Here is a 26,952-nt window from a genome sequence, read left to right as displayed (position 1 = left end):
GACATGGATGGGTTCTTGGTTGGTGAGGGGATCAAGGGTTACAGGGAGAAGGCAGGGGAATGGAGGTTGAGAAACAAATTGGCCATGATCAAATAGTGCAGCACACTTGATGGGCTGAAGGGTCTAATTCTGCTCCTTTATCTTATGGGTGTTGCAATCCATGTGATCTCTGTTACTTTAATGATGTTGTCGCAGAAATAAAAATGGTCAGGAATCCACATTTGGTGCAGGAGAGTTTCTAGTGGTTGGTAGATCTTTCCCGTCATCAGACAGGACCTTGGCCAGAGCACTGGCCCTCATGACTGACACTGGACTGTCATAACCTTGATCTTCAAGCTCAAAGATCTGGTGTGAAGTTCCAACACGCAACTTTCCAATTCCACAGCAAGACCGACTCACTGAGCTACTGCGACAGACACTCAGCACAGAATAGTTAACACAGTAAGTAGGTGGTACTATTGCTGGACTATTAATCCAGAGATCCAGATAATTTTCTGGGTTCAAACCCCGCCACGGCATTTGGTGGAATTTGAACTCAATAAATAGCCAGTATTAAGAATTTAATGACCATGAATCCATTGTCGATTGTCAGAAAACCCCATCTGGGTCACTAATGCCCTTTAGGGAAGGAAACTGCCATCCTTACCTGGTCTGGCCTACATGTGTGACTCCAGACCCACAACAATGTGGTTGACTTTTAACTGCCCTCTGGGCAATTAGGGATGGGCAATAAATGCTAGCTTGGCCAGTGATGCCCTCATCATGTGAATGAATAAAGAAAAAAAAAAGTATCAAGCAATCACACGAGACACCGTTCAAGGAAAAGTTTGTACACAGCCAGGAGAAAGTGATGACTGCAAATGCTGGAGAAGTGAGTTGAAAAATGGTGGCGCTGGAAAAGCACAGCAGGTCAGGCAGCACCTGAGGAGCAGGAGAGTCAATGTTCCAGGCATATGTCCTTCATTAGAAATCTTATCCAAGCCCCTCGTGATTTTATAAACCTGTATAAGGTCATCCCTCAGCCTCCGACCCTCCAGGGAATATAGTCAAAAGTATGTTCAGCCTCTCCCTGCAGCTCAAACCCTCCAACCAGCCATACTCACCAGCGTGGTCGTCGTCAAGTCAATGGAAGGATTGCAGTATTCCTGTTCGAAGACAATTGAAGGCGAAATTCCTGATACAAATGAGGTTACTGGAAGCCAGAATTTATTGGGACATTGCGAAACACAGACCTGCCAAGAGAGAAAAAAAAGAGGTGGAGCATTTCAACTGGGGTAAAAAAGGGGAGCAGCCTGTGAAAGTGCATAGGTCCTCTGACGTACAAGAGCAGGATTAGCCTTGTATTGATATGGTCAGCAATAACATTAAAATCCGTTCCATTAACATTGCTGTGAAATTTTTCAGCGAAACCGGCATTGGGACAGCAAGGAACCTCAAGCAAGCCCCTTGATCAGGAAAAGGAAAACACTGGCAATTCTGGTTCATAAGGGACACACAGTTTCAAGACTATATCTGAGCGAGACATAGGCTGAACATTGTCGCAAATTTGGTTCACTTGCAATTCAGTTCAGAGGGTGTAAATGGTGTTTTAAATTTGGTTTATTGCAACTTGTAAGGGGTGTTAAATATTAGTCAGATTTATCAGTGGAAGTAAGGTTTTATTAATAATTGTAATTCATTTGTTTATTAATACTGATAAGACTTTGTTGGCAGAGCAAAGTTAATAAATAAAGGAATGGCCTTGACCAGGAGAATGCACAACCTGCTCCACGTGGGATTTTCAGGATGTTTCCTATATCCTGGATAGTCACTCGCGCAGGGAGTGTCATCAGATGCAGCAGCTCACGCTCCAGGATTCAAAACTGAAGCAGCAACTGGGGTCACGGCAGTGCCTCAACGAAGCCGAAAGCCACACGGAGAGCAGGTCAGCTAGCATCAGGCAGTTGAAAAAGGAACATGCAGGCAGTACAGGAGTCCCCCTAAAATCATCCCACTCCTCAACCAGGATTCCCTTCCTAAAACTGATGAGAACAATTGTTTGTCAAGGGACTGCAGCCAGAATCATGTCTATGGCACCGCAATTTTTAAAAAGAAAAGTCATTTGTGGACTGGCAGGGCCAATATTTATTACCCATCTCTAGTTGCCTTTGAAAAGGTGACGGTGAGTTGCTGTCTTGTTACGAAGGTGTAAGGGGTATTGTACCTTTAAGAGTGTTAAAAACTAGCAGAACGACCTGACACAGCACCAAGTGTTCTGAAGGAGGTAATAATGTAACATTTGGTTGAACAGCTAGATTTGGGGGGTGGGCGGAGGTTTCAAAAGAAATTCAATAAACTGTTCACTAGGGGGAAAAAAAAAAAAAAGAGTTCACTTATCAAGAACAGCTGAACAGGTTGGGCTTTAATTCATTGGAGTTTTGAAGCACGAGGGGTAATCTTATTGAAACATAAAAGATTCTCACAGAGGGTACTCGACAGGGGAGATGGTGAGAAGACATTTCTACTACTCAGGGAATCTCAAATCAGGGAACACAGTCACAGAATAAGGGGACCCTCAGGGGCATGGATAGGATAGTCAACGTCTTTTCCCTGGGATGGGGGAGTCCAGAACTAGAGGGCATAGGTTTAGATTGAGAGGGGAGAGGAAAGATATAAAAGAGACCTAAAGGACAACTTTTTCCATGCAGAGGGTGGTGAGTGTATGGAATGAGCTGCCAGAGGAAGTGGAGGAGGCTGGTACAATTGCAATATTTAAGAGGCATCTGGATGGGTATATGGGTAGGAAGGGTTTGGAGGGATATGGGCCAGGTGCTGGCAAGATGGGACTAGATTGGGTTGGGATATCTGGTTGGCATGCACGGGTTGGACTGAAGGGTCTGTTTCCATGCTGTTCATCTCTGACTCTAAAACTGAGATGCGAAGGAATTTCTCTCAGAGGGGAGTAAATATCTGGAATTCTTTACCTCAGAGTAATGGAAGATAGATCACTGATAGTATTTAATGAGAAGGATGGATTGTGGATATATTGAGGAGTTAAGAAAGATGGGATGAGAGGAGAAAAAAAAAAGAGAACTTAAGGCCTAAGGCAGATCAACCGTTATCTTACAGAATGGAGAGAAAGGATCGAGGGGCCAAATGATTGACTTGTACTCCTATTTCTTATATTCCTCAGACTCGGGGGTGATGCCAGAGAACTACAGATTTACAAACAATATGTGCTTCTTCAAGAAAATACAGACAGACAGTTTAATAATATTCACGTGGGCAAACTGGAGTTAATTGAACAGAACCAGTTTCTCCCGGGAAAATCATAACTGACTAACTTAATGGAACTTGAAGAGGTCATAGAGAGTTGGCCAGGGCAATGCGGTTGATGTAGTGAGAATAGACTTTAAAAAAGGCTGCACAATTACAGCAAAGTTACAGGTCATAGAGTATAAGGGACCATAGCAACATGGATACAAAAATTAGTGGGGGACAGGAAACCCAAAGCAATGGTCAATGGATGCTTTTCAGCCCGGAGGGAGGTTTGTTGCAGGTAGTCCCAGGGGGCAGTGTTGGAATCCTTGCTTTTCGTGATATATCCAGCCCCAGGATACAGGGCACACAATTTCAAAACTTGGAAATGATATGATATTTGGAAGCATTGTAAATTGCGAGGAGGAAAGTGCAAAACATCAAAAACAGATATGGGAAAATTGTTGGAGTGGGCAGATAGATGGCAGATGTAGTCCGATGTGGAGAAATGTGGGGAGATTGGTAGAACATAGGGAGACAATAAAATAAGAGGGTACAACTCAAAAGGGGTTGCAGGAGCTAAGAAACCCAAGTCTATATGTACACAAATTATTAAAAGGGTGACATGGTTGGTGGACAGAGCAATTACTAAAGCAAATGGTATCCTAGCATTTATTAAAAAGGGTGCAACTATATAGAGTGAGGTGAAGAAGTTGACCTCAGCTGAAGTATTCAACCTAGCTCCGAGCACCTAATTTTAGGATTGAGGCGAAGGATTGGAAACAGTGCAGGTGAGGTTTACCAGGATGGGCAATGTTAGTTATGAAGATAGATTAGAGTAGCTGAGCCTGTTCGGTTGGCAGAGAAGGCAGCGAAGAGGACATCTGATGGAAGTACTCAAACTCATGAGGGGTCTGGAATACAAACACAATGTTACCACTGTTGCAAAGATCAAAAATGAGTGGGCTCAGATTTAAAGCAATTAGTACAAGGAGGAAAAAAAAAGTGACATGAGAAAGATCTTTCGCGTGCAGCAAGTGGTTAAGGTATGGAGTGTGCATTGCCTGAGAGTAAAAAGGGGGGAGGAAAGTTGATCAGGCATTAATTACTTGGATGTTAAGGAAACAATGTATGGGGTTACTGGGCAAAGCAGGACAACGACACTGGGTAAGATGCTCACTTGGAGAGTTGGCACAGGCATGGTGGGCTGAACAGCCTCCCTCTACACACTAACAATTCTGATTCTGGAATACGTACTGTTGTTAAGACATCTGTCAGTGCTCTGGTCGCAAGAGGTGACATACAACAAGATCTGTGCATCCTTGTAGATCACAAAATGTTATGTATGTACAACAAGTACTTAAGTTAGTCTTTATTACAAGGAGACTTGCGTATGAAAAAAGTATAGAAATCCTATTACAATCATACAGGACTACTGGAATTCTGTGCACAGATTTGGTGTCTGTACCCAAGAAAGGAATTATTGCCTTCCAGGGTGCAATGACAGTTCACCATGCTGGTTCCTGGAATGGGGGAAAATGGTCTGATTTGGTGAGATTGAGTAGACTAGGCTCTTATTCCATTAGGTTTAGAAGGACAAGAGATGGTTTTACGGAAACTTCTCAAATTTGTAGAGGATTGAGAGAGTAGATGATGCATAATTTCTTCATCTAAATGATTGCGACTCTTTTGTGAATTTGTCTACCTCAAGGTCACTTGAGCATGGAGGGGCTTCGGGATATAGAGGGTCATACTGAAAACTAGATTCAAGGTTGAAAATCACTCATGATGTCAATGGAAGGGGAGACATATTTGCAGGCCTACCCCTATTTCTTGTGCTGCAACGAACAATCCTCACACAGACATTACCTGAGTTGTTGGACACTGAAGGCCATTGAGGGCAGAGGCCAGGATGCCTGTTGGAGAGGCACATTTCAGGATGTCAAAGTAGAAGACGTAGGGTTTATCCCTTGGAAAATAAAATGCATGTGTCAGGGTGTGGACTTCCAACAAACATTGAAACATTTCTTCATCACCATCCCACCACAATTGATAGGTGTCTGGGACGTCAACTGAGCGAAGCGAACACTCATACCCAACCCCTTAATCCCATCATCTTGTCAATGCACCGTTAGTTTCATTGGTACCAGGCAGCTCTGGTACCAAGCCTCACAAACTCACTGCCAAATTATTTGACTGGAGGAACCATCACCCTGGAATCTACACATATTGCTAACCTGACAGCAATTCACAGGACAGGATTTTCCAACAGCTGCAGATACCACTGTTCTGTCTTTTGCTGCTATCTCAATTCTGAAGAATAAACTCAATATACAGAAAAGTAGGTGGTGTTACATTTTGTGAGGAAGAACAGGGAGAGAAAATAGGGGCTGTATGAGCAGAGGAGATCTATCTATGCATTGAAATGGACGTGGACATACTTGTAACCAACAGGTCCAGCTGACTCCCGCAGTCCACTCCCAAACCCCAATGCTCAGGTGATACAATGCACCTTGAAGCTGCAAAGTCTTTTGGTGCCATCTCCCTCTAAAACCCAGCACAGCTGCTACTTACTCATTAGTGCCAATGCCACAGTACATGCCAGTGGAGTTCCTGGGATAGATCACTTCACGTGGGTCTCCATATAACCAAGCTGGAAAATACCACAACAAACAGTCAACAATAAACACTGATAACAAGCTCATTTCAAACACACAGTCAGACTTGCTGAAATAAGTGGCCAACAGACCAGTGCCAGAAGCAAATGGGAAGGAATGTGAATTTCAGAGAAAGGTGTGCACTATTTTGTCCAATCTATAAAAGGGCAGGAGCTGATGGTTATTTGAATATATATCCCAGGTGACAGATTCATTCTCACACTGCAACCATGTGCTGAGTAACAATGTACAATATCAGCTTACTGGATACAGGGAAAGTTGAAAGAAATACACGCCATGTAGGTCTAATGTTTCGCACCTAAACTATGATTATTTCTAACTTTTGGGAACCAGAAGACAATAAAAGAAAATAATCGAAAGAACTGTAGGTGAGGTTCATCAGAAACAAAAAAAAATCAGAAATTGCTGGAAATGTTCAGCAGGTCTGGCCACATCTGGTGGAAAGAAAGTGGAGAGTTAATGTTTTGGGTCCAGGTCCAGGTTTCAGGTCCTCAGGATAGGTCACTGGATCAGAAGAATTAACTCTCCGCTTTCCCTCCACAGATGCGGCCAGACCTGCTGAGCTTTTCCAGCAATTTCTGTTTTTGTACCTGAAAAGACATTTTGTCAAAAGTTTTCATCTTGCACTCATCAGGACAAGTTGCAAAGTACCAAGATAAAAGGTAAGTCAACATTTTGTACTATGTGAGGGGAAAGAGTGTTGATAAGTTGAAAAGTGGACACCGATTGCAAGGAGGCATTGCCATTGTCGATGCACCAGTTAATGATGACTGATAGCTAATGGTCAAAGTGTTATTGCAATTTTAAACCAGACAGGTTGAATGGTGATTAGTTTCTAATGGCAATGCCCTAACAAATGAAAATGGTTGTCACTCATTTCTTTTTGCTGAAACAGGCACACTGTGTGTACTTGTTTTTTCCCGTCTGCATACAATAGAGTTCCATGTATTAGTACCAATATGCACACATGCACCACACTAAAACCCATCTGACAATATAAATCGGCTTAGCGTAAATCTTTGCACACAAGATTATTTAGCAAATGTGGTCCTATTACAGATCGAGTGTTGGACACTTGTGTGATTTCAAAGCATGGTCTGGGTGGGTGCAGTTAGTTACTTGCTTGTTGTGAACAGACATACGTATGCATTGTTTGAGAGGTGTACGTTGTTTGAGATGAGCAGCCGGTCTTTAGGATGTTTAGTCTGCATACTTGGTCTCACACCAGCACTACGCTATGTTACTCAATTTAGAGTTAGGCAGAAGATCTTTCTGAATGGATGGCCACACCCTATTAGAGGAAAACGTGCAAATTGTCCTGACGAGTGCAAGACAGAGACCACGCCAAAAATGTGTGTCTTTAGTTTAGCAATGCCTGTACTAAACAACTAAAAGAATTGAATGCACATTTAGGAGGAGGAAATAATGAGCAGAGCGGTGTGAGGAAGAGTAGGGAAAATCAGAGGATTCCTTCGGTGGTTCATGACATTTTTTGATTTTTATTGAAATTTTACAGAGAGACTCCTCCCTATGTGATAAACTATTCCTACAATCGCCACATTTAAATTCCCATGAAAAGTTGTATAGCTGCAGTTTCATCTTGCTACCAGTTGGGGGGAGTATGGAATTAGTGTGACAGGTTTATTAGTTAGTTAGCATTATATAAAAAAAAGGACACAGGAATTTTAAATGGGATGTTCAAAAAAAAACTCTTGGGATGTAGGAGTCACTGGCAAGACCTGTTGCCCATCTCGAACTGGTGTCATGGTGGTGGTGGTGGTGAGCTACCTACTTGAACCACTACAGTCTGAAGGCATTGTCAAGCCAGCAGCAGTTTGGTACAAAATGTGGCTTGCCTGGTAAATTCAAAGTGAAATTAAGAATTGGGCTCATTGTTGTGGGTCTGGATGAGTCACATTTAGGCCAGATCAAGTAAAGAAGGCAGATTTCCATCCCTGAAGTACATTCAGGAACCAGATGGGTTTTTATGACAACAAGTTTCATGATTATTAGTACCAAGAATAGTTTCTCTAACTCTACATTTTACAAGCTGAGAACAAATTTCAAAGTTGTTGTGGTTGGACTTTGATCTCAAGAGGAGAAGAGTTAGTCTGCAGTCCAAAAACAGTAATGTGACCACAGCACCACCATCAGGCCCAGAGGGTGTTTGGGGACAGAAAGGCAATCTGGAGTGCAGAAAGCAGAACTCCTCTTTCAGTAGAGTCACACTGATCCCATGATGCAGTTGATAAAATGCCCAAGGTAAGAAAAGGCACCAACATGTTCTAGCCAAGAAATGTAATCATTGAGGGGGAGAGATCCTTGGTGGCTCTCTCAGTACCAGCCCCTTTTGCAAACAGAACCACTTTATTTAAAAGGAAGAACAAAAAGCAGGATGTCTCAGTGCCACGAATTAACTGGTCCCAGCCCTGTCCTGCTGTGTAAATATTAGGCAGGATTCCAAAGATGTTCATGTTTGTGTCATAAACATTCACCGAGCTCAGTCTTTGCAGCATTCACAACCCATCCAACAGTGTAAACATCCACAAAACACCTTGCAAATGGGGTTCTATACCTGTTGAACAGATTTTCAAAATCTCCTGGGAAAGTCTAAAAAGTGATGTAAATTAAAGTTCAGCCAACTGCAGTGAGGATGGAGTGCAGCTTTTATTTGCAATTATGCAATCAACTAATGGTGATGCTTGACTGTTGAAGACAATTGCCCAATTCATCTTGCAGACATTAAAACACACTGCATCAAAACAGGTGCTTCGAGTGAGACTATGTCAAGCTTCCCAAGTGTTCTTGGAGCTGCACACACACAGACCGAACAAGTAGGGAATGTTTCATCACACTCCTGACTTGTGCCTTGTAGATGGCAGATAGGAAACAGGGAGGTGCATTATGCATAGCAGAATTCCTGGACTCCGCCAACACACCATACCAGTGTTATTGGTCCAGATCACTTTCAGGTCAGTCCTGGATTGAGAGACATGGTTATAATGCAATAATGTGGATTTTAGGTAGGAGATCAATTGTGATTGGATCGAGTGGTGAAGGAGGACAGAGAGGCTGAGTGGCCTCTTTCAGAGCCCATTTAGGAGATTCGTATAGATAGACAAGATGCAATTTGTCTTGATGCTCTTTGGGTAACATACAGGGTGAGAGAAGGCATCATAGATAATATTCTTCCTCTTCCCCAAAGATTGGATCCACTGATCACCTGCCATCTTAGATCAAAAGATACGAAAGTCACTCAGGTGTAAAAGGTTGGAGTGGAAGGAGAGAAGGTCTGCGTGTGATGGAGGAGGCCACAGGGTGGGGGTTTAAAATCAGATACAACAAATCATGGCAATATAGTGACTGAGGAAGACAAAATTAAACCCGATGCAATACTTACCCAATATCCCCACGATCATGTAACCCACAATGAAGATCATAAACAGCACGCAGCAGAGGATGTCAGTGCAACTCCTGCAGGCAAAAGATGGACAGAGATACTGGAGTCCGTAACCAGAGAAAAAAAAAATCAATGATTGAAATGTCCGCTCAGCACCTGGAGAGCACTGGCCCCCAGCTAGGTACCATCCAAGGGCATTGGAGACAGTCCATCAATTTTATTTTTTATTCATTCATGGGATGTGGTTGTCAATGGCTAGACCAGCATTTATTGGCCATCTGTAATTGGTCAGAGGGCTGTTAGGAGTCAACCACATTGCTGTGGGTCTAGAATCACAAGTAGGCCAGACCAGTTAAGGATGGCAGTATCCTTCCCTGAAGGACATTTTTTTCCCCTGACAATTGAGAATGGATTTACAGTCATCATTAGACCTCTAATTCCAGATAGATTTAATTCCACCATCTGTCTTGGAGGGATTTGAAAATGGGGTCCTCAGAACATTACCATGGTCTCTAGATTAGCAGTCCAGAGACAATACCACGAAGCCTTCCCCTTCCCCTTACTCTGAGCACCACATCCTGACCTGCCCAGTGTACATTTTGCGTTTTGGGATCATAGTTATCGAATATAAAAAGTGAACCATTTGTAAGGAGTTTTTAAGATAGTTTATTAAGCTTGTTAAGATGCAACAGCCTACATGTGACATATTACTCAAATCAGACAAAATGTAATGGGATCAACTTTACAAATGTTTAGACTTGTCAATAAGTTATGGTCATTTATTTCACGCCCAGGTGCATTGTGGTAAACTTCATATCATGAGGTGTAAAACTCATTCTGGTAGGTAACCAGACATCTTTGATCTTTGTGCAGATTACCGCATACGTATTACAATTCCCACACTTCAATCAAATGTCCACATGTCTCATGCTATCTTTGCTTTTCCACAGTCTTTTCAGAGACCTCGTCTGTTCTTTTACCCAAAGCTCTTTCCGCATGACTTCCAGTTAGTAGCCTTGACAATTTGAATGTCTCATTTGTTAAACATTTCTCTGCTTGAGCTTTGCTTGTTACAGCTAAAGCTTTAACTCCTAACTCAAACAATACAAGATAGTCGAGGTTAATTCACAAATGAGGACAAACGAGGTAGCTCCACAAAATGTCTTGATCGCATTAAAATAAAAGGAGTGAAAGAGAATCCTGCTCTCTGGCCATGTCGATCAAAAACTCTTCCAAGTTCTCCTCCTCCTTTTCTGGTTCATCTTCCATCTGAAGACATCAGCTGCCTGTTGAGCACTGCCACTTGACTAGGACTGCCCTGGAATCTGAGCACTTTCCTATATACCCTGCGTCCCAAGACCTGGCTGTTTACGTTGTGTTAGCCACATGCCTGAATCCTTCTAGCCAGAGAGCACAGGAAAATTGCTCACAACATTAAAGTAACTGTCGCTCCCATGCTCAACCCCTCAGCTGGAGTCAGCTTTCACGATGTACTTTTTCCCCTAAAGGACTGGGCATCAGTGGCCTGGTAATCTTTATCTTTAAAATGCCTTTTGTCTTTGTTTTGACGGAGATGTTTGGACATTTAGCTGAAAGTTTTGAATCTTTCCCTATAAGGTTTCAAACTTGGCAAAAGGAAAAACGAGGGCCATAAATCCTTACATCAGGCCTCTAATGGGGGCAACACAGCCCAACCTCTACGGGGACCCTTCACGCCAGCACAAAAAAAAACAAAAAGCAAAAATGTTGCAGACATTGGAAATCTGATGACAAAAAATGTCTAAGATGATGGAAATTCTCAAGTCAGCCAACACCACTGGAGCGAAGAACAAAGTTAATGTGTCAGGTCGAGTTGACCTCTCACTAAAACACAGGCCTATTTTCAGCAGTGATGTAGAGGAGACAGTGTTGGACTGGGGTGGACAAAGTTAAAAATCACACAACACCAGGTTATAGTCCAACAGGTTTATCTGTAAGCACTAGCTTTTGGAACGCTGCTCCTTCAGGTGGTTGAAGGAGCAGCACTCCGAAAGCTAGTGCTTCCGAATGAACCTGTTGGACTATAACCTGGTGTTTTGTGATTTTAGTTTGAGCAGGTTTTGTTAGTGTCTCAATTGAAAACTCATTTTCCTCACAGGCAAAGATACTGAAAGTGAATACTTGGCCAGGATACAATTCTGGCTCGCTTCAACCTGCCACCATGCCTATTTGGGATGGACTTCACAAGGTTTAAAAAAAAAAATCAGGAAAATGCTGTACAGAGAACAAGTCCCACGCACTTGTAACAACATTATGTTGTACTTAGACTGCACCCTGACGTGTGTCCCTTCACTCCCAGTTTATAAACACCTTTGCCCATAATTGGTTGCTTAACTAAAATGCCTGAAGTGCCTTTAAAAGGGAACGCCTCTATTTCATGTGGAGCCACAGGATAATTGCATTTAAAGAGCGCCTTTAGTTAAAGCAATCCTCAGGTGCAACACAGGAGCACAAACAAAACTCAGTTCAATACCAAGCCACATGAGACGATGTTAGAACGGGTTTATAAAAGCCTGATCAGCCCAAAACACTGACCAAGCGACCAAAGTATTTCACACAGTCAACTGTACCTTTCCAAGGCGAAAGTGAGGATTACAGATGCTGGAGATTACAGTCAAGAGAGTGCGGTGCTGGAAAAGCACAGGTCAGGCAGCATCCCAGGAACAGGAGAGTCGATGTTTGGGGTAGAAGTCCTTCATCAGGAATCACTCCTGCTCCTCTGATGCTGCCTGACCTGCTGTGCTTTTCCAGCACCACGCTCTCTCGACTGTACAGTACCCTTCTAATATCAGTGAAGCTGAATCTTGGTTTGCGGGGAGGTGGGAGGAAGGTTGTGTGCTCTGAGAGAAAAGGAGAGGCAAGATTAAGAAAAAACAAACCAAAGTAAAAGTAAATTGAAAAAAAAGCAGCTATGGAGCACTGAACATAAAAAGAGACTACATTATGCTACGCCCATTCTAATCATGTTATTGTACCCGGTTAAAACTGGGAAACAGTAGATTAAACAGTACTGCTTTATAAATAGCTGAGGCGGGGGGGGGGGGGGGGGAAGAAAGAGTCTCTTTCATAGACTTTTCATGGGTATTTTTATCTTCACAGTCATCTGCGAAACTAATAATCCCAAGTTTCAGATTACTTCCATTTTTAGGAGCGAAGGTGAGTCCCTAGTTAATGCATACACTTAAAAACAATTCATGTTCAATAAACAAGCATCGGAAAGTTAACAAAAAGGGAGATCGGAATTAATGTAGGCGGAAGTGAGGTCTGCAGATTAGAGTCGAGAGAGTGTGGTGCTGGAAAAGCACAGCAGGTCAGGCAGCATCAGAGGAGCAGGAGAATCGACATTTCAGGCATAAGCCCCAAAATTCCTCAAAACCCTCTAAACCTTAACATTATGCACTTAGGTCACATTGTACCTTGGGCTCGCAAGTTGAAGTGTGTATAGCATTTGAGTATCGATCCTGTTTAAATCGCATCAGGGCACATCGAGAAACGGAATTCGATCACCTTGGCACATTTGCAGACTCAGTCAGTGCCTTCCGACCAGGAACACACTGGGGAGTCTCCAAGAATTAAAAACTGACTGACTTACGAGCAAAGTAAGATCAATAGCTTATTTGGATGTTTGTTAACCAGTGTTTGCAGGTTTTGTATCAATATTTAAAAAAGGAAGGAGTGAAGGCTCACTGGGTTGATTTGACAGTCGGGATGCACAGGGTTCGAGTCAGAGTCAGAAAGTCAGATCTTCAGCACAGAAGATTGCTGAAGGCCGGTCGGATTCAGGCCAGTCAAAAAGAACGATGTTCTACAATGGAAAGCTGAGTAATTCAGGTCATCAGTTGCTGGAGCTCAGAAGAATGGGAGGTGCATTGTATTGTATCGAAATGTACAAGCTTCTAAAGGGGCTTGATAGGGTAGCCAGTGAGAGGTCGTTTCTGCTGGTTGGGGAAGCTAAAGCGCAGAGATCAGTCAGCACCATGGTGGGGGAAACCTCTCCATCAAAAGACTCTTTGGGATTATCTACCCCCACAGATGTGGGGAACAGTACACGTTTTGAATCTTACCTGTTTTTGATTGGTCCCCTGAAAGTCGGATCATATTTGGATGGCTCCCCTGGTAACAAAACGGAAATATGAAGGGTGAGAGCAGCCTGTGTTTCAGCTGTTAGCTACAAATGCAACACCGCGTTCCACAACCCACACCGCACCACCCCGCCGCACCCCCCCCCAACCCCCTCCCAGTGCCCAAACTTGGCTCCGTCTCAGGGGTTTTAAAAACCACAGAAAAAGGTCAACACAGCAGTCAAACCAACCAACAAATTCACAGAAAAGGCGCAAGTAAGCCAGCGGTAAGACTGCCTGAGGTTCTAACTTTACTTACGTTAGACCAGGACCGCTTTCATGTCAAACGATTAGATGGGGGGTGGAAATTCCAAAGTGCATTCAGGAGAGCTTTTTGTGCTGGTTTGTACTTCGTGCTACTGGGGATGGGGACAGCCCTAGACGTAATCCTGGGGAATGAAGGCAGCCAAGTGGTTGAAGTTAAAATGGACAAGCATTTTGGGGATAGTGGTTGTAACGTTAAGTCTCAACGTTATAATGGAAAGGGAGAAGGAAAGTGCAGAAGTTGGGGTAAGGCCGATTTGCCTATCATTAGACAGGATCTAGCAAACATAGACTGGGAGCAACTACTTGCAGATAAACTTATGTTTGCAAAGTGGGAATCTTTAAAACGTAGTATCGCGAGAATGCAGGGCCAGCGTGTCCCTCTAAAGAGTGACCGGCGAGGGCAGCAAGTCCAAGAAACCCTGGATGTTGAGTGACATTAAAAGTTTGGTAAAAAAAAAAGAGGAAAACAGACAGAATGCTGTGTGCGCTCAGTTCTATTGGAAGGAGGTGATTGCACGAGAGAGCGCGAGCGAGCACCAGGATGTTGCTGGAGATGAAACATCTCAGTAACGAGAAGAGACTAGACGGGCTGGATTAGTTTTTCTTAGAGAGAGGAGGCGTACAAAATCATGAGGGGCATAGGCAGAGCAGATCACGAGAATTTGAGGAGGCTTCAAAGACCAGAGGGCAGACGTTTAAGGTGAGGAGCAAGTGGTTTAGAGGAGAATGGAGAAAAAACAAAATATTTTCACCCAGAGAGTAGAAGAATATGAGACCTGAGGGGATGGTGGAAGCAGGTAGTCAAGATTTAAGAAGCAGCTGGATGAGCAATTAAAATACCAGGACATTGAAGGCTATTGATCAAGCATCGATTAGTGTAGTTTAGCATTTGTTGGTTGGTTGGTAGAAACATGGTGAGCCAAAAGAGCCTGTTTCTGTGCTGTGAGATTAAGGAATGGTGCTGTTAAATTGATAAAAGAAGATCTTAGTTTCTAAAATTTAAAATGAAAAGTACACCATTCAGTATTGCAAAACAATCTTTGCACCAAAGCTTATTTTAAAATGCGCTGGAGATTTATAAAAATGTGATATGCATTGAAAAGGAGCTGCTTTACAGATGGAGACTATGTTTCAGACACTGATCATGTTTACATCAAACAAGACGAAAACAGATTTCGTCTTTAAATAAAAAGGCTGCACATTTGAAAGGGGAGATTGGAGCATTCACTTTTACTATGAAATCCAAATTCCCAAATGATAACAATATTAACAATAATATAAACATTCATCCAAAGTTACAACATTAGCATCTACCTGCTAGTGTGGAAAACTGTCCAGAGATGTCCCATCTACAGGACAAATCCAACGCAGTCAGTCAATTAATGCCCCAGTCTACTCTCCGTAATCAGCAAGGTGAGGAAAGTGGTCATCGATAGTATTATCGAGTAGCACTTATTCAGCAATAACTTGCTTACAACTCTGTCAGTTTGAATTCTGCCAAGTCTACAGAGCTCCTAGAGCAGCTGAACTCACAGTAGGAAGTGTGACTGCCATTAATATCAAAGGCAGCATTTGACTGAGTGAATCAAGGAACCCAAGAAAAACTGAAGACGTGGGAACTGGGGAGGGGTGTGGGGAGAAGGAGGAGCTCTCCCACTGGTTAGAATCATATAGTGTCATATACCCTGGAGTCAAAGAGAGTCATACATCATGGAAACAGACCCTTCAGTCCAACCAGTCCATGCTGAACATAATCCCAAACTAAACTAGTCCTACCTGCCTGCTCCTGGCCCACATCGCTCCAAACCTTTCCTAATCATGTACTTATCCAATGTCTTTTAAATGTTGTAATTGAGGAAGACGGTTGGGCTTGTTTGAGGTCAGTCAAACCAGGACATCTCCCCAGGAGTTCCTCGTGATAGCGCCCTAGACCTAACAATCTACAGCTGCTTCGCCACTCTGATGTTCCCTCCATCTAAAAAAGGTCGAAAGTGGGGATGTTTGCCAATGATTGCACAGTATTCAGCACCATTTAATGACTCCTTAGGTACTGAAACAGTTCAAATGCAGCAACTGGAAGTCAGAGTTGTGGTCACAGACTTCAAGGGAGCCATTCTGCAAAACACTCAACTACACACATTCAGCCAACCCATTGTGAAAGATTCCAGGTCATGAACAAACTGAATCAAAACAACTGTAGGTGAATCACAGTTTCATTTAGAAGGTGGGATGGTGATAAGGAAGGACATGAAATGTTGCATTTCTGCTTTTGAATGTTTAAAAGATATTATAGAGAAGGTTTGGCAGTGACTGAGGAGGATTGCATGAAGGCTTCTACCTAGTTACTTCCTCACAAGATTCAATAAACATTGGCTTCACAAGACGTGCCCCTTTTAACATCACGTTGACTATTCATTAATTCTATTCTGTCAAAGACCAGGTTTTGCTGAAACCGACAGCACCAATGTATCAGGGAATCAGCTAAACCAAAACACACAAAAAGACGAGCCAAAACTAGGAGAAAGTGAGGACTGCAGATGCTGGAGATCAGAGTTCAGAGTTCAGAGTGTGGTGCTGGATAAGCACAGCAGGTCAGGCAGCATCCAAGGAGCAGGAGAGTCAATGTTTCAGGCATAAGCCTTTTATCAACTCTCCTGCTCCCCGGATGCTGCCTGACCACAAGCCAGGATTAGTCTAGTCTCAAGACCAGATTTGCAAAACTGGGTTCAGTAAGGATTAGGGTTAGATAGTTGGGAGGACAGCCCAGTTGTAACACTGGGGAAAGAAAGATCGACATGATCTCATTGAGCGGGAGAACAGACTTCTACTCCTACATTTTATGATTTAACATGGTGGCATATTGGTAATGTCACTGGACTAGTTATCTGGAGGACATTGTGAATCTTCTAGGAAAATGGGTGCAAATCTCAACATTATTGGAATTACCATTCAGTTGAATGGAGTATAGAGTTAGTCTCAATTAGAGTTATCATCAATTGTTTGGAGAAAAAAAGAAAAGACTCATCAGGTTCACTGATGTGCTTAGGGAAGGAAATTCTTCCTTCGTTACCCAGTCAGGCCTACATGTGATTCTGGACCCACAGCAATGTGACTCAAACACCCTCTGGAATGAGACCACACTTGGGAATGGGCAATAAATGCTAGCTCGCCAGTGACATCATCATCCTATTGAGGCCTGAATAAAAACAAAAACAAGTCCCTGAGTCACTAACAACTAAAACACAATTCTATAGGTTAGAGCAGACTGCAGATCAAAGTCCTAGCAACAAACATAGCATGTTACCTCAGGGAAACTGATCTGCGATTGAGAAAGGCATGGAAATCTGAAGAACATTAGCATTTCGGACTGTGTACTAATTTTGAATTAATCACTACCATTAAACTTCTGAATAATTATTCTCTGTAGTCTTATCAGACAAAGTGGTCCACTTCAACAAATCGCTCTCTCCAGCACTGATACACAATGGCAGCAAGAATTTACACACAAGCTACACTGCAGTAATTCACAAAGCACCCTTCCATTGAACCAACCCACCATCTAGAAGGACAAGGGCAGCAGGTGTGTCAGGAACACCACCATTTGCAAGTTCCCCTCAGAAATTCACCACTGTTACTTGGAAATATGTCACTGTCACTGGGTCAAAATCCTAGAACATCCATCCTAATGAATCTATCACAGCACAGTTCAAGGCAACAGGCTACCACTACCTTCAAGGGCAACTAGGGATGGGCATTATATGATGGCCTAGCCAACGATACCCACATCCCATGAATGCATTTTTCAAAACTACTGTTATGGACTAGGCCACACCAAACACTTTCTTAAGCAGGAATCCCAGACCATAACGTTGCAATTTGTTTTGCTAAGGGTACAGTGAAAATTACCCAGAGTCAGTTCGTGAGGCTGACTGCCAGGTTTTAAACCAGACAAAAAAAAACTTTATTCACAAAATTACACAACGAAACACAAAGGACAGAATAAAGAACCCCTACAGAACTCAGTCTATCCAATCTAGCCTTAATTATGCTGTTTCAAATATACACAATAGTCCCAGTAAGCATCCCCCCCCCCCCACCGACTTAAAATACAGTTAAACAAAATGGAATAGATGCTTACAGGTTGAAGTCAGAAGGACAGAAAGAGTGCATTTAGGAAACCGTTTCCACACAGTCCACTGTTGAACTCCTAACTAGTTCTGGACTGAACTGCTCAGCTAGAGAGAGCTGACCACTCCCTTCCATTATATAGGTCACTTCTAAAACATAACCACTTTGTCCTGAAGTCTCATCTGTTTACATACAAAGGTCTCAAAATCCTTTTCATATCTGTACCAAACTAAATTGGAGCCTGGCCTGTTTACGACCCCTCTGAAAAATAAAATCAAGGACACAGTATCCTTGAGAAAAGAAACAGCTTTTGGAAAAAAAAAGACCAACTTTGTGACACTATGTTAATCGTTCATTCACTGTCACTGTCAAAAACTTGGAACTCTCTCCCTCATAACACAGTGGGCGTTTCTATACCTGAGGACTGTTGTAGTTCGACAGGGCAGCCCAGTTTCTCCAAGATAATTGGGGATGGGCAATAAATGCTGGCCCAGGCAGCAATGCTCAAATCCCATGAACAATTTTTTTTTAAAAAACGAAAACAGAAAGTGGTCAATTTGACAAATCAAACTGTAGTTGACCTTTATCTCAATTTTATATCCCTCAAAATCCTTACTTTCAAACTTCAATTCATTTCGCTCAGTCTCAAAAATTTCAAGTCACACAGATCTTCCTCTTCAATCTATCTACTTTCTCAACAGCATTTGAGTTCCGATGTGCATGATGGTGTGTATATAAGGCACTATCCTCATGTCACAATCACTGAAAGCCCAAAAATGACTCGTGAACCATAAGCACTGTCAGAAGGCATCAAACTCACCTTTCACAGTCTCTAACACACTGATCACTTATTGTGAAGAGCAGGCCTTAGCAACACACTCCTCACTGCTAAAACAGTGTTAAGATATGCTTCAAGACAAAGGAATGTAAGCAAGCCATCAAGTCTTTTGTTCTGCCATTGAAATGAAAACATAACCTAATTAAAACTCAACACCAGGTTATAGTCCAGATTTATTGGGAAGTACTAGATTTTGGTGTGCTGTTTCTTCGTCAGGTAGCCAGTCAGGACTAGCTACCTGAAGGACCAGTGCTCCGAAAGTTAGTACTTCCAAATAAACTTGTTGGACTATAACCTGGCATTGAGTGTTTTACCTTTGTCCACCCCAATCCAACACCAGCACCTCCTCAGCATCATCATCTAATAGTGCTCAACTCCACTTTCCTTCCCTATCCTCATCATCAGTGATTCCCTTATGGATTAAAATGCTGCCAGTTTCAGCTTCGAATATACTTGATTTCCCAGTCTCGCAGACCTCGACAATAAAGAATTCCACAAACTCACCACTCCCCATGAGAAGAAATTCCTCATCTGTCCCAAATGGACGAGCTCTTACTCAGATTATCCTTGTTTCTCTCTTGCGGGAGAGTCTCTTTATGCATCTACCCTGTTGTTAAACGTCCTATGAATTTTCTATGTTCCAATAAAGATCCCCTCCCAATCTTCTGTATTACAAGCCCAAGCTACTCCTCACCCCAAGATAACTGCTCCAAACCCAGGTGCAACCGACTGAACTTTCTCTGGACTCCAGTTCAAGTAGATCTTTCCTTAGATGAGGGGTCCAAAAACTGTTCACAGATACAAAAAGTGTGGCCTGACTAGTGCCTGGTATAGGTGTAGCAAAGTATTGTTTTACTCCAAGCAGTTTTTTTCATCTCATTCTCCCAGCTCTCTCTCTTTCTGCACCCCCCCCTCCTCCCCTCCCCTACACATCTATGTGCTGTGGGCAAGTTCAGCATTTGTGGTTCATCTCTATTTGCCCAAGAGAGCAGTTAAGAGTCAAGCATGCTGTTATGGGTCACATGGTACACATAGGCTAGACTTTGGCAAGGATGGGATTCCAACAAATTAATGATCACTTCATGGTGCCTCGTACTGGAATGAAATTTTGATTCCAGATATATTCAGGAATTATTTAAATTTCATGGTGGGATTTGAAACCATGACCCTAGAGCTTTAGCCTAGGCCTCTGGATTAACTAATCCAGGGACATTACTGTCACAACTAGCTCAAACTAAGTTTTGTTTTCTCACCATTCAGTCTAATCTCCATCAATCTTCTCTTGCTGTATGGTTGGCAAATGAGGAAGAGTCATTCTGCCCATTAACTCTCACTAGACTATACCCGCTGGAATTTGAGGTGGTGGGGAGGGGAGAGGAGAGAAGAGGGTGCGGGGGTGAGGATCTGATAGAAACATATAAAAATTACAAAGAGATTAGATGAGATAGAAGCAGAGAGGTTGCTTTCATCAAAGGGTGAAACTAGAGGTATAGCCTCAAAATAAGGGGGACCAGATTTCTGACAGAGTTGAAGAGGAACTTCTTCACCCAAAAGGGTTGTGAATCTGTGGAATTCCCTGCCCAGTGAAGCAGTTGAGGCTACTGCGTTGAATGTTTTTATAGGCAAAGATAGATAGACTTTTGATTAGTAAAGGAATTAAGGGTTCAGATGAGCGAGCGGGTAAGTGGAGTCGAGTCCCCAAAAAGACCAGCCGTGACCTTATTAAATGGAAGAGCAGACTGGAGCACCAGATGACCTATTCCTGCTTCTTCTTCCTTCCTCCTTAAAACTCTCCCTTCTACACACCCAGTCTTAAAATCATTACTAATTGCAGCAGCCTAACTCCCACCCCCAACACCAATAACTGATTTACCCCAGAACAGAGTTGGACAGTCTGAAAATGGAATGGGGGCAAACAATTACTTCCTCAAACACCAAAAGCGAAGAAAACATTTCATCAGTGATGCAGTCAGGTAACAGCAGCTCAGTTAGATTGTACACAATTCAGTCCACAGGGAGCAGAGCTGTCCCTTCAGAGGATTGACGAACAGATGGTGCAGCACACAGTAAATCTCACCACAGCCTCACCTCATCAGTAATACTGAGCACCGCAGTTTACCAAACAGACAAGAGCATTGCAACCCTGGATAAACACTGACAAAAGAACCACACAAACTCCCCACCCCAGGAGCACAATGTTCTCCAACCAATCCATATCCAAGTTGCAGAATCACAAACCGCCTCCCTCCTCAGCCACCAACACATGCCATCCCAGGAGTAGAGCTCTTTGCCAACCCTCCCACCCCCTACCCCCTACCCTAAGTCCGGCCCTGTCAATAAACATAATGGCTCACCAGTTGGTCAGAGACCCACAGAGCCCCAGTATAAATGAACACACCCCTAGGAATTGAAGCTTGTAAATTCTTAGACATGACGCCTCACTCACTGCATTTTAACAGTTACTCTTATCAGAGCACAGTGGCTGGCCAGGTATGGAGGAGGCTTCAAGGTGGGAGCCGACAGATCTTTCCCCCAAAGTTTCTCCGACATCCATGACTCGAGATGAAATGCAAGCCGCAATGTGAAAGAAGAGTTTAATTTTCTTTAAAAATCACATTCCTCAGGCTCTCTATAAATTCAAGGTGGTAAACCTCAACAAGAATACTTTGATGCAACGGTAAAGCAGACCCTCCTCACACAAGATTGAGGGAGTGCCACACCGTCAGTGGCTCTGTTAAATCACCATCCTGTCTCCCCCTCTCTGGAAAACATAAACTACCTCATTGCAATGATTTGGAGAGGATGCAGATTAGATTCCCCTACAGTGTGGGGACAGGCCCTTCGACCAAACAAGTCCATACCGACCCTCCGCAGAATAACCCACCAGACCCATTTCCCTCTGACTAATGCACCAACCACCATGGGCAATTTAGCACGGCAATTCACCCTGACCTGCACCACCTTTGGACTGTGGGAGGAAACCGGAGCACCTGGAGGAAACCCACACAGACACAGGGAGAATGGACATCTGTCTGTGCGGAGTTTGCACAAGGTGGAAATTGAACCCAGGTTCCTGGCACTGTGAGGCAGCAGCGCTAACCACTGAGCCACTGTGCCACCCACTTGAGGTTACAAGAAAATCAGTCACATGGGATTCTTGTGGTGCAGTGATCATGTCTCTACCTCTAGACCACGAGACATGGGTTGAAGTCCCACCTGCTGCAGGAATGTACAGTAGCAGGCATTAGCTTATTGACTGGCTGAGCAGGCTGCTACTCCTGCTCCTTTTTCATAAGGAGTAGAATGTGGAGTGGGCCATTCGGCCCCTTATGTCTGCTGCACCGTTCTCCTTGATCATGGCTGATGTGCCCTAGGCCTCTCTTCCTCTTCTATGCCAATTCAACTTTTGATATTTCAAGAACTTTTGTGCCTCTTTTCAAATGCTTTCCATGATCTAGCCTCCAGAACACGGAGGTAGAGAAACTGACATTCATTACCCCTCTCTGGGAGAAGAGACTTTCTTGCAACTGTTTTAAATGTCTGTTCCTTTATTCTGTGACTATGACCTGGAGCTGAGATTATCTGACTACTGGAAACTTCTTCCCATCATTTCCTCTGTCAAACCATACCTCAGAATCTTGTGAATTTCAATAAGATCATCCCTCATTTTTCACACGTTTGTCAGAGCACAGGGATTGTCTGCAGCAGACTGGGCAATGTTTATCCCTTAGTCAAGATGATCCAAAAAAAAACCCCAGAGATGCACGTCCGTTACCCCATTGCTGTTGTGGGATTTTGCTGTCCACAAAGTCTCAGAGCACATTTCCCACATTGCAACGTTACTTGACTACACTTCACAAAAGCTCTTCATCGGCTGTGAAAGACCCGAGCTCAGGAAAGCCACCGCTGATTGTCTCTTGCAAAATGATTCGAAAAAGGAGGGCTGTGCTCTGCGAGCAACGCGAACGCGGAGACTGGTATATCCGCGGGGCGCTCTGCCTCCTTTAGAAATTCAAATCAGGGGAGGCTTTCGGAGACTGCTTTAAAAATTAATCAGAACAAATCGAGTTTACGGTTACCCGAGAAGCAGGTATGCAGGACAACACAGTACAGTTCCGCACCGCTGCTCGATTAACAATGAGCGCGGTTGCATTCATAAATGAGAGAGCTCAAGTGTTAACAGGGATCAGAGACAGCGAAGGTTAACTCTCAGATAGGGGAAAGGCAGTGCACACAAGCAAAACCCACAGTCATTCAACACTATTCCACAACAGTTGAAATCGCATCACCCTTCCAGCTCTGAATTTGGACACACGCTCAAAAGACAGAGGGAAGTCATTCAACGATTGTAGTCGGCCTAACCACAGCCTCTTCCCCTCTATTGCTGTCGCTCCCGGAGGTAGAGAAGCCAAAAGCTTCAGGGAGGGAATTCCAGAGCGGAGGCGGTAGACCCGGGTGACAATCCCAATGCAACGCGGAGGGAATCTTTCAGAGGTGTTGTCAAACCGACATCCTGACTGCTCTCTTGGGTGGAGGCACGTTACCCTTTTCAAGGAAGAGCAAGTTTTGATTTGATTTGATTTGATTTATTATTGTCGCACGTACCCAGGTATGGTACAAAGTTCTGTTTTGCGAGAAGTACAGGCAGGCCATAACATAACAAAGACCACAGGGGGATAGAACAGAGCGAGGAATACAACGTTACTGCTGCAAAGAAAGTGCAAAGGCGAGATTGACATTAGGTTTGAGATTTGAAAGGTCCACTCAGAAGTCTAATAGCAGCAGGCGAAGAAGCTGTTCTTGAATCTGTTGGTAGTTGTGTTTAAGTTTTGAATTTTCTACCTGTTGGAAGAGGCTGGAAGAGATTAAAACTCGGTGGGAGTGGTCTATGATGTAGGGCTTATGCCTGAACTGGATTAGTGGTGCCGGAAGAGCACAGTCGTTCAGGCAGCATCTGAGGAGCAGTAAAATCGACATTTCGGGCAAAAGCCCTTCATCAGGAATACAGGCACAGAGAGCCTGAAGGGTGGAGAGATAAGCTAGAGGAGGGTCGAGTTGGGGAAAAAGTAGCATAGAGTACAATAGGTGAGTGGGGGAGGGGATGAAGGTGATAGATCGGGGGTGGGAAAAGAGGGTGGAGTGGATAGGTGGAAAGGAAGATAGGCAGGTAGGACGAGTCATGGGGACAGTGCTGAGCTGGAAGTTTGGAACTGGGGTGAGGTGGGGGAAAAGGGGAAAATGAGGAAACTGTTGAAGTCCACATTGATGCTCTGGGGTTGAAGTGTTCTGAGGTGGAAGATGAGGCGTTCTTCCTCCAGGCGTCTGGTGGTGAGGGAGCGGCAGTGAAGGAGACCCAGGACCTCCATGTCCTCGGCAGAGGGGGGGTAGGGGTGAGTTGAAATGTTGGGCCACAGGGTGGTGTGGTTGATTGGTGCGGGTGTCCCGGAGATGTTCCCTAAAGCACTCTGCTAGGAGGCGTCCAGTCTCCCCAAATGTAGAGGAGACCACATCGGGAGCAACAGATACAATAAATAATATTGGTGGATGTGCAAGTAAAACTTTGACGGATGTGGAAGGCTCCTTTAAGGCCTTGTTGGACAGTGCTGAGCTGGAAGTTTGGAACTGGGGTGAGGTGGCGGGGGGGGGGGGAAGAAGGGGAAAATGGAGGAAACTGTTGAAGTCCACATTGATGCCCTGGGGTTGAAGTGACTTGTCCTACCTGCCTATCTTCTTTTCCACCTATCCACTCCACCCTCCTCCCTGACCTATCACCTTCATCCCCTCCCCCACTCACCTATTGTACTCTGCTACTTTCTCCCCACCCCCACCCTCCTCTAGCTTATCTCTTCACCCTTCAGGCTCTCTCTGCCTGTATTCCTGATGAAGGGCTTTTGCCAGAAACGTCGATTTTACTGTTTCTCGGATGCTGCCTGAACTACTGTGCTCTTCCAGCACCACTAATCCAGAATCTGCAGTCATTGTTTTTACCTTATGCCTAAACATCTATTCTCCTGTTTCTGGAATGCTGCCTGAACTGCTGTGCTTTTCCAGTGCCACACGTTTTGACTTTAATCTCCAACATCTACAGTCCTCACTTGCTCCTGGTTTTTGATGATGTTGACAGAGGCAGCCAGAAGTGTAGGTGAAATCAAATGGATAGGTGGTTGGCTTGCATGGACTGGACTGTGTTCACAACACACTGTAGTTTTACAGTCCTGGGGACAGCAGTTGCCATAGAAAGACATGATGCACCCAGCTTGAATGTTTTCTATGGTGCAGAGATAAAAGTTGGAGAGAGTGTCCTTATAGACATGTCAACTTCCTTAGCCTCCTGAGGAAGTAGAGACACTGTTGTATCTTCTTGATGGTTGCATCAATAGGGGTGGTCCACGACAGATTGTTGGTGATTGTTTTTAAGCCAAGCTCCTAGGGGTGACACTCGACTCCCACAGCTACCTGGACTACAGCTCCTTCCAGCCTATCTCCTGTAAAAACATCAACGCTCATACAGCAGAGATGGAGGAATTGGTAATCTGTTCCCAGGATGTCCAATTCTACCACGGAACATCCCAAACGGCCGCCTTCTTGAAAAACTAATTTCCCCTTCCACATCATCGACAATGCTCTCTAGCGTATCTCCACCACTTCCCACTCCTCCACCCTTGAACCACATGGGAACAATGTGGATTTTACCAGTTTCCTCATTTTCCCTCCCCCAACCTTATCTCAGTCCCAAAGTCTCCAACTTGACCCCTCTCCCTTGACTGGTCCTACCCGTCCCTCTTCCACCCTTCCCATCTGCTCCACCCTATCATTTCCACCCACACCTTCATCTATCACATTCCCAGTTACTATTCCCCCAGCCCTAACCCCCTCCCATTTATCTCAGGATCGATCAGGTGCTCTGGTTTCCTCCCACAGTCCAAGGATGTGCAGGCTAGGTGAATTGGCCATGGGAAATGAAGGGCTCCAAGGGTGGGGTGGGATGCTCTTCAGAGGGTCAGTGTAGATTCAATGGGATGAATGGCCCACTTCCACATTGCTGTTTGTGGACTTCCTACATTCCAACAGTGAAGTATATGTCGGAAGGGCTTCAAGGCAGACAAATCTGTCTGTCTTTCTAGTGCATATTAGATCTCCCAGTCCTGGATTCATGTTCAAGTTCCCTGGCACAAGTACAGAAAAGGGCTGGGGAAAGTGAGAAGAGAGAAACAAGTGGTTAATGTTTCCTGTCTGGTATGACTGTTCTTCAAAATTTTTCTAGCATTTGGTGTGTTTGCTTCAGATCTCTAGCATCTGCAGTATTCTCTTTTCATTCAAATACCTTGGATACCTCTGGGGACTGTAGAGCCCAATGGCAACAGCTCCCCCAGCATAACTGAGCTCATAAATCCAAGTTAGATCCTTCCGTTTTGATGAAGAGTCACTGGATCTGAAACATTAACTCTGCTTCCTCCCCATGGATGCCTAAGGACCTGCTGAGTTTCTTCAGTGATTTCTGTTTTTGTTTCAGATCCTGCTGCATTTTGTAACAATCAGATCCCAAAAGCTCAACAAATACTTTAAGATCTACATCGGCACTGGAGAAGGGAGTGAGGTGAAATTAAAGCAGTGGTATGACTGTAATATATCACTCTGAAGTCCCAAATTCCTCATATACTTTTTGTGACAAGATTTGTACTTGTATATAGCAATTCAGTGGGGGAAAAAAAAGTGGGCAGTGTTGTGGGCTCAAGAATAGACAATAGGTGCAGGAGTAGGCCATTCTGCCCTTCGAGCCTGCACCACCATTCAACATGATCATGGCTGATCATCCTTAATGAGTATCCTGTTCCTGCCTTATCTCCATAACCCTTGATTCCACAATCCTGGAGAGCTCTATCCAACTCTTTCTTAAATGAATCCAGAGACTGGGCCTCCACTGCCTTCTCAGGCAGAGCATTCCACACACCCACCACTCTCTGGGTGAAAAAGTTTCTACTCATCACTGTCCTAAATGGCCTACCCCTTGTTTTTAAGTTTGTCCTCTGGTTCAGGACTCTCCCATCAGCAGAAACAGGTTTCCTGCCTCCAGAGTGCCCCTTCCTTTAATAATCTTATACGTCTCACTCAGATCCCCTCTCAGGTCTAAGCTCAAGGGTATACAAGCCCAGTCACTCCAATCTTTCAACATAAGACAGTCCCACCATTCCAGGAATTGACCTCGTGAACCTACGCTGCACTCCCTCAATAGCCAATAGTCTT

At 44.0% G+C, this 26,952-nt stretch overlaps 1 protein-coding gene across 1 annotated transcript in view; it reads right to left on the bottom strand.

Moving 5' to 3' along the window:
- Nucleotides 1–26,952, bottom strand: part of slc44a4 (solute carrier family 44 member 4) — a 94,247-nt gene that overhangs the window by 36,677 nt on the left and 30,618 nt on the right. The window contains exons 2-6 of the mRNA XM_072550127.1: nt 13,419–13,467; nt 9,316–9,389; nt 5,812–5,890; nt 5,107–5,206; nt 1,104–1,232 (exon numbers count right to left, since the gene is read on the bottom strand). Coding sequence (XP_072406228.1) covers nt 1,104–1,232; nt 5,107–5,206; nt 5,812–5,890; nt 9,316–9,389; nt 13,419–13,467 — 431 coding nt within the window. The remainder of the gene's footprint in view (nt 1–1,103; nt 1,233–5,106; nt 5,207–5,811; nt 5,891–9,315; nt 9,390–13,418; nt 13,468–26,952) is intronic.

Source organism: Chiloscyllium punctatum, chromosome 30 (assembly GCF_047496795.1).
Source record: "Chiloscyllium punctatum isolate Juve2018m chromosome 30, sChiPun1.3, whole genome shotgun sequence".
Taxonomy (NCBI): Eukaryota; Metazoa; Chordata; class Chondrichthyes; order Orectolobiformes; family Hemiscylliidae; genus Chiloscyllium; species Chiloscyllium punctatum.
This window is presented reverse-complemented; position numbering and strand designations above follow the sequence as displayed.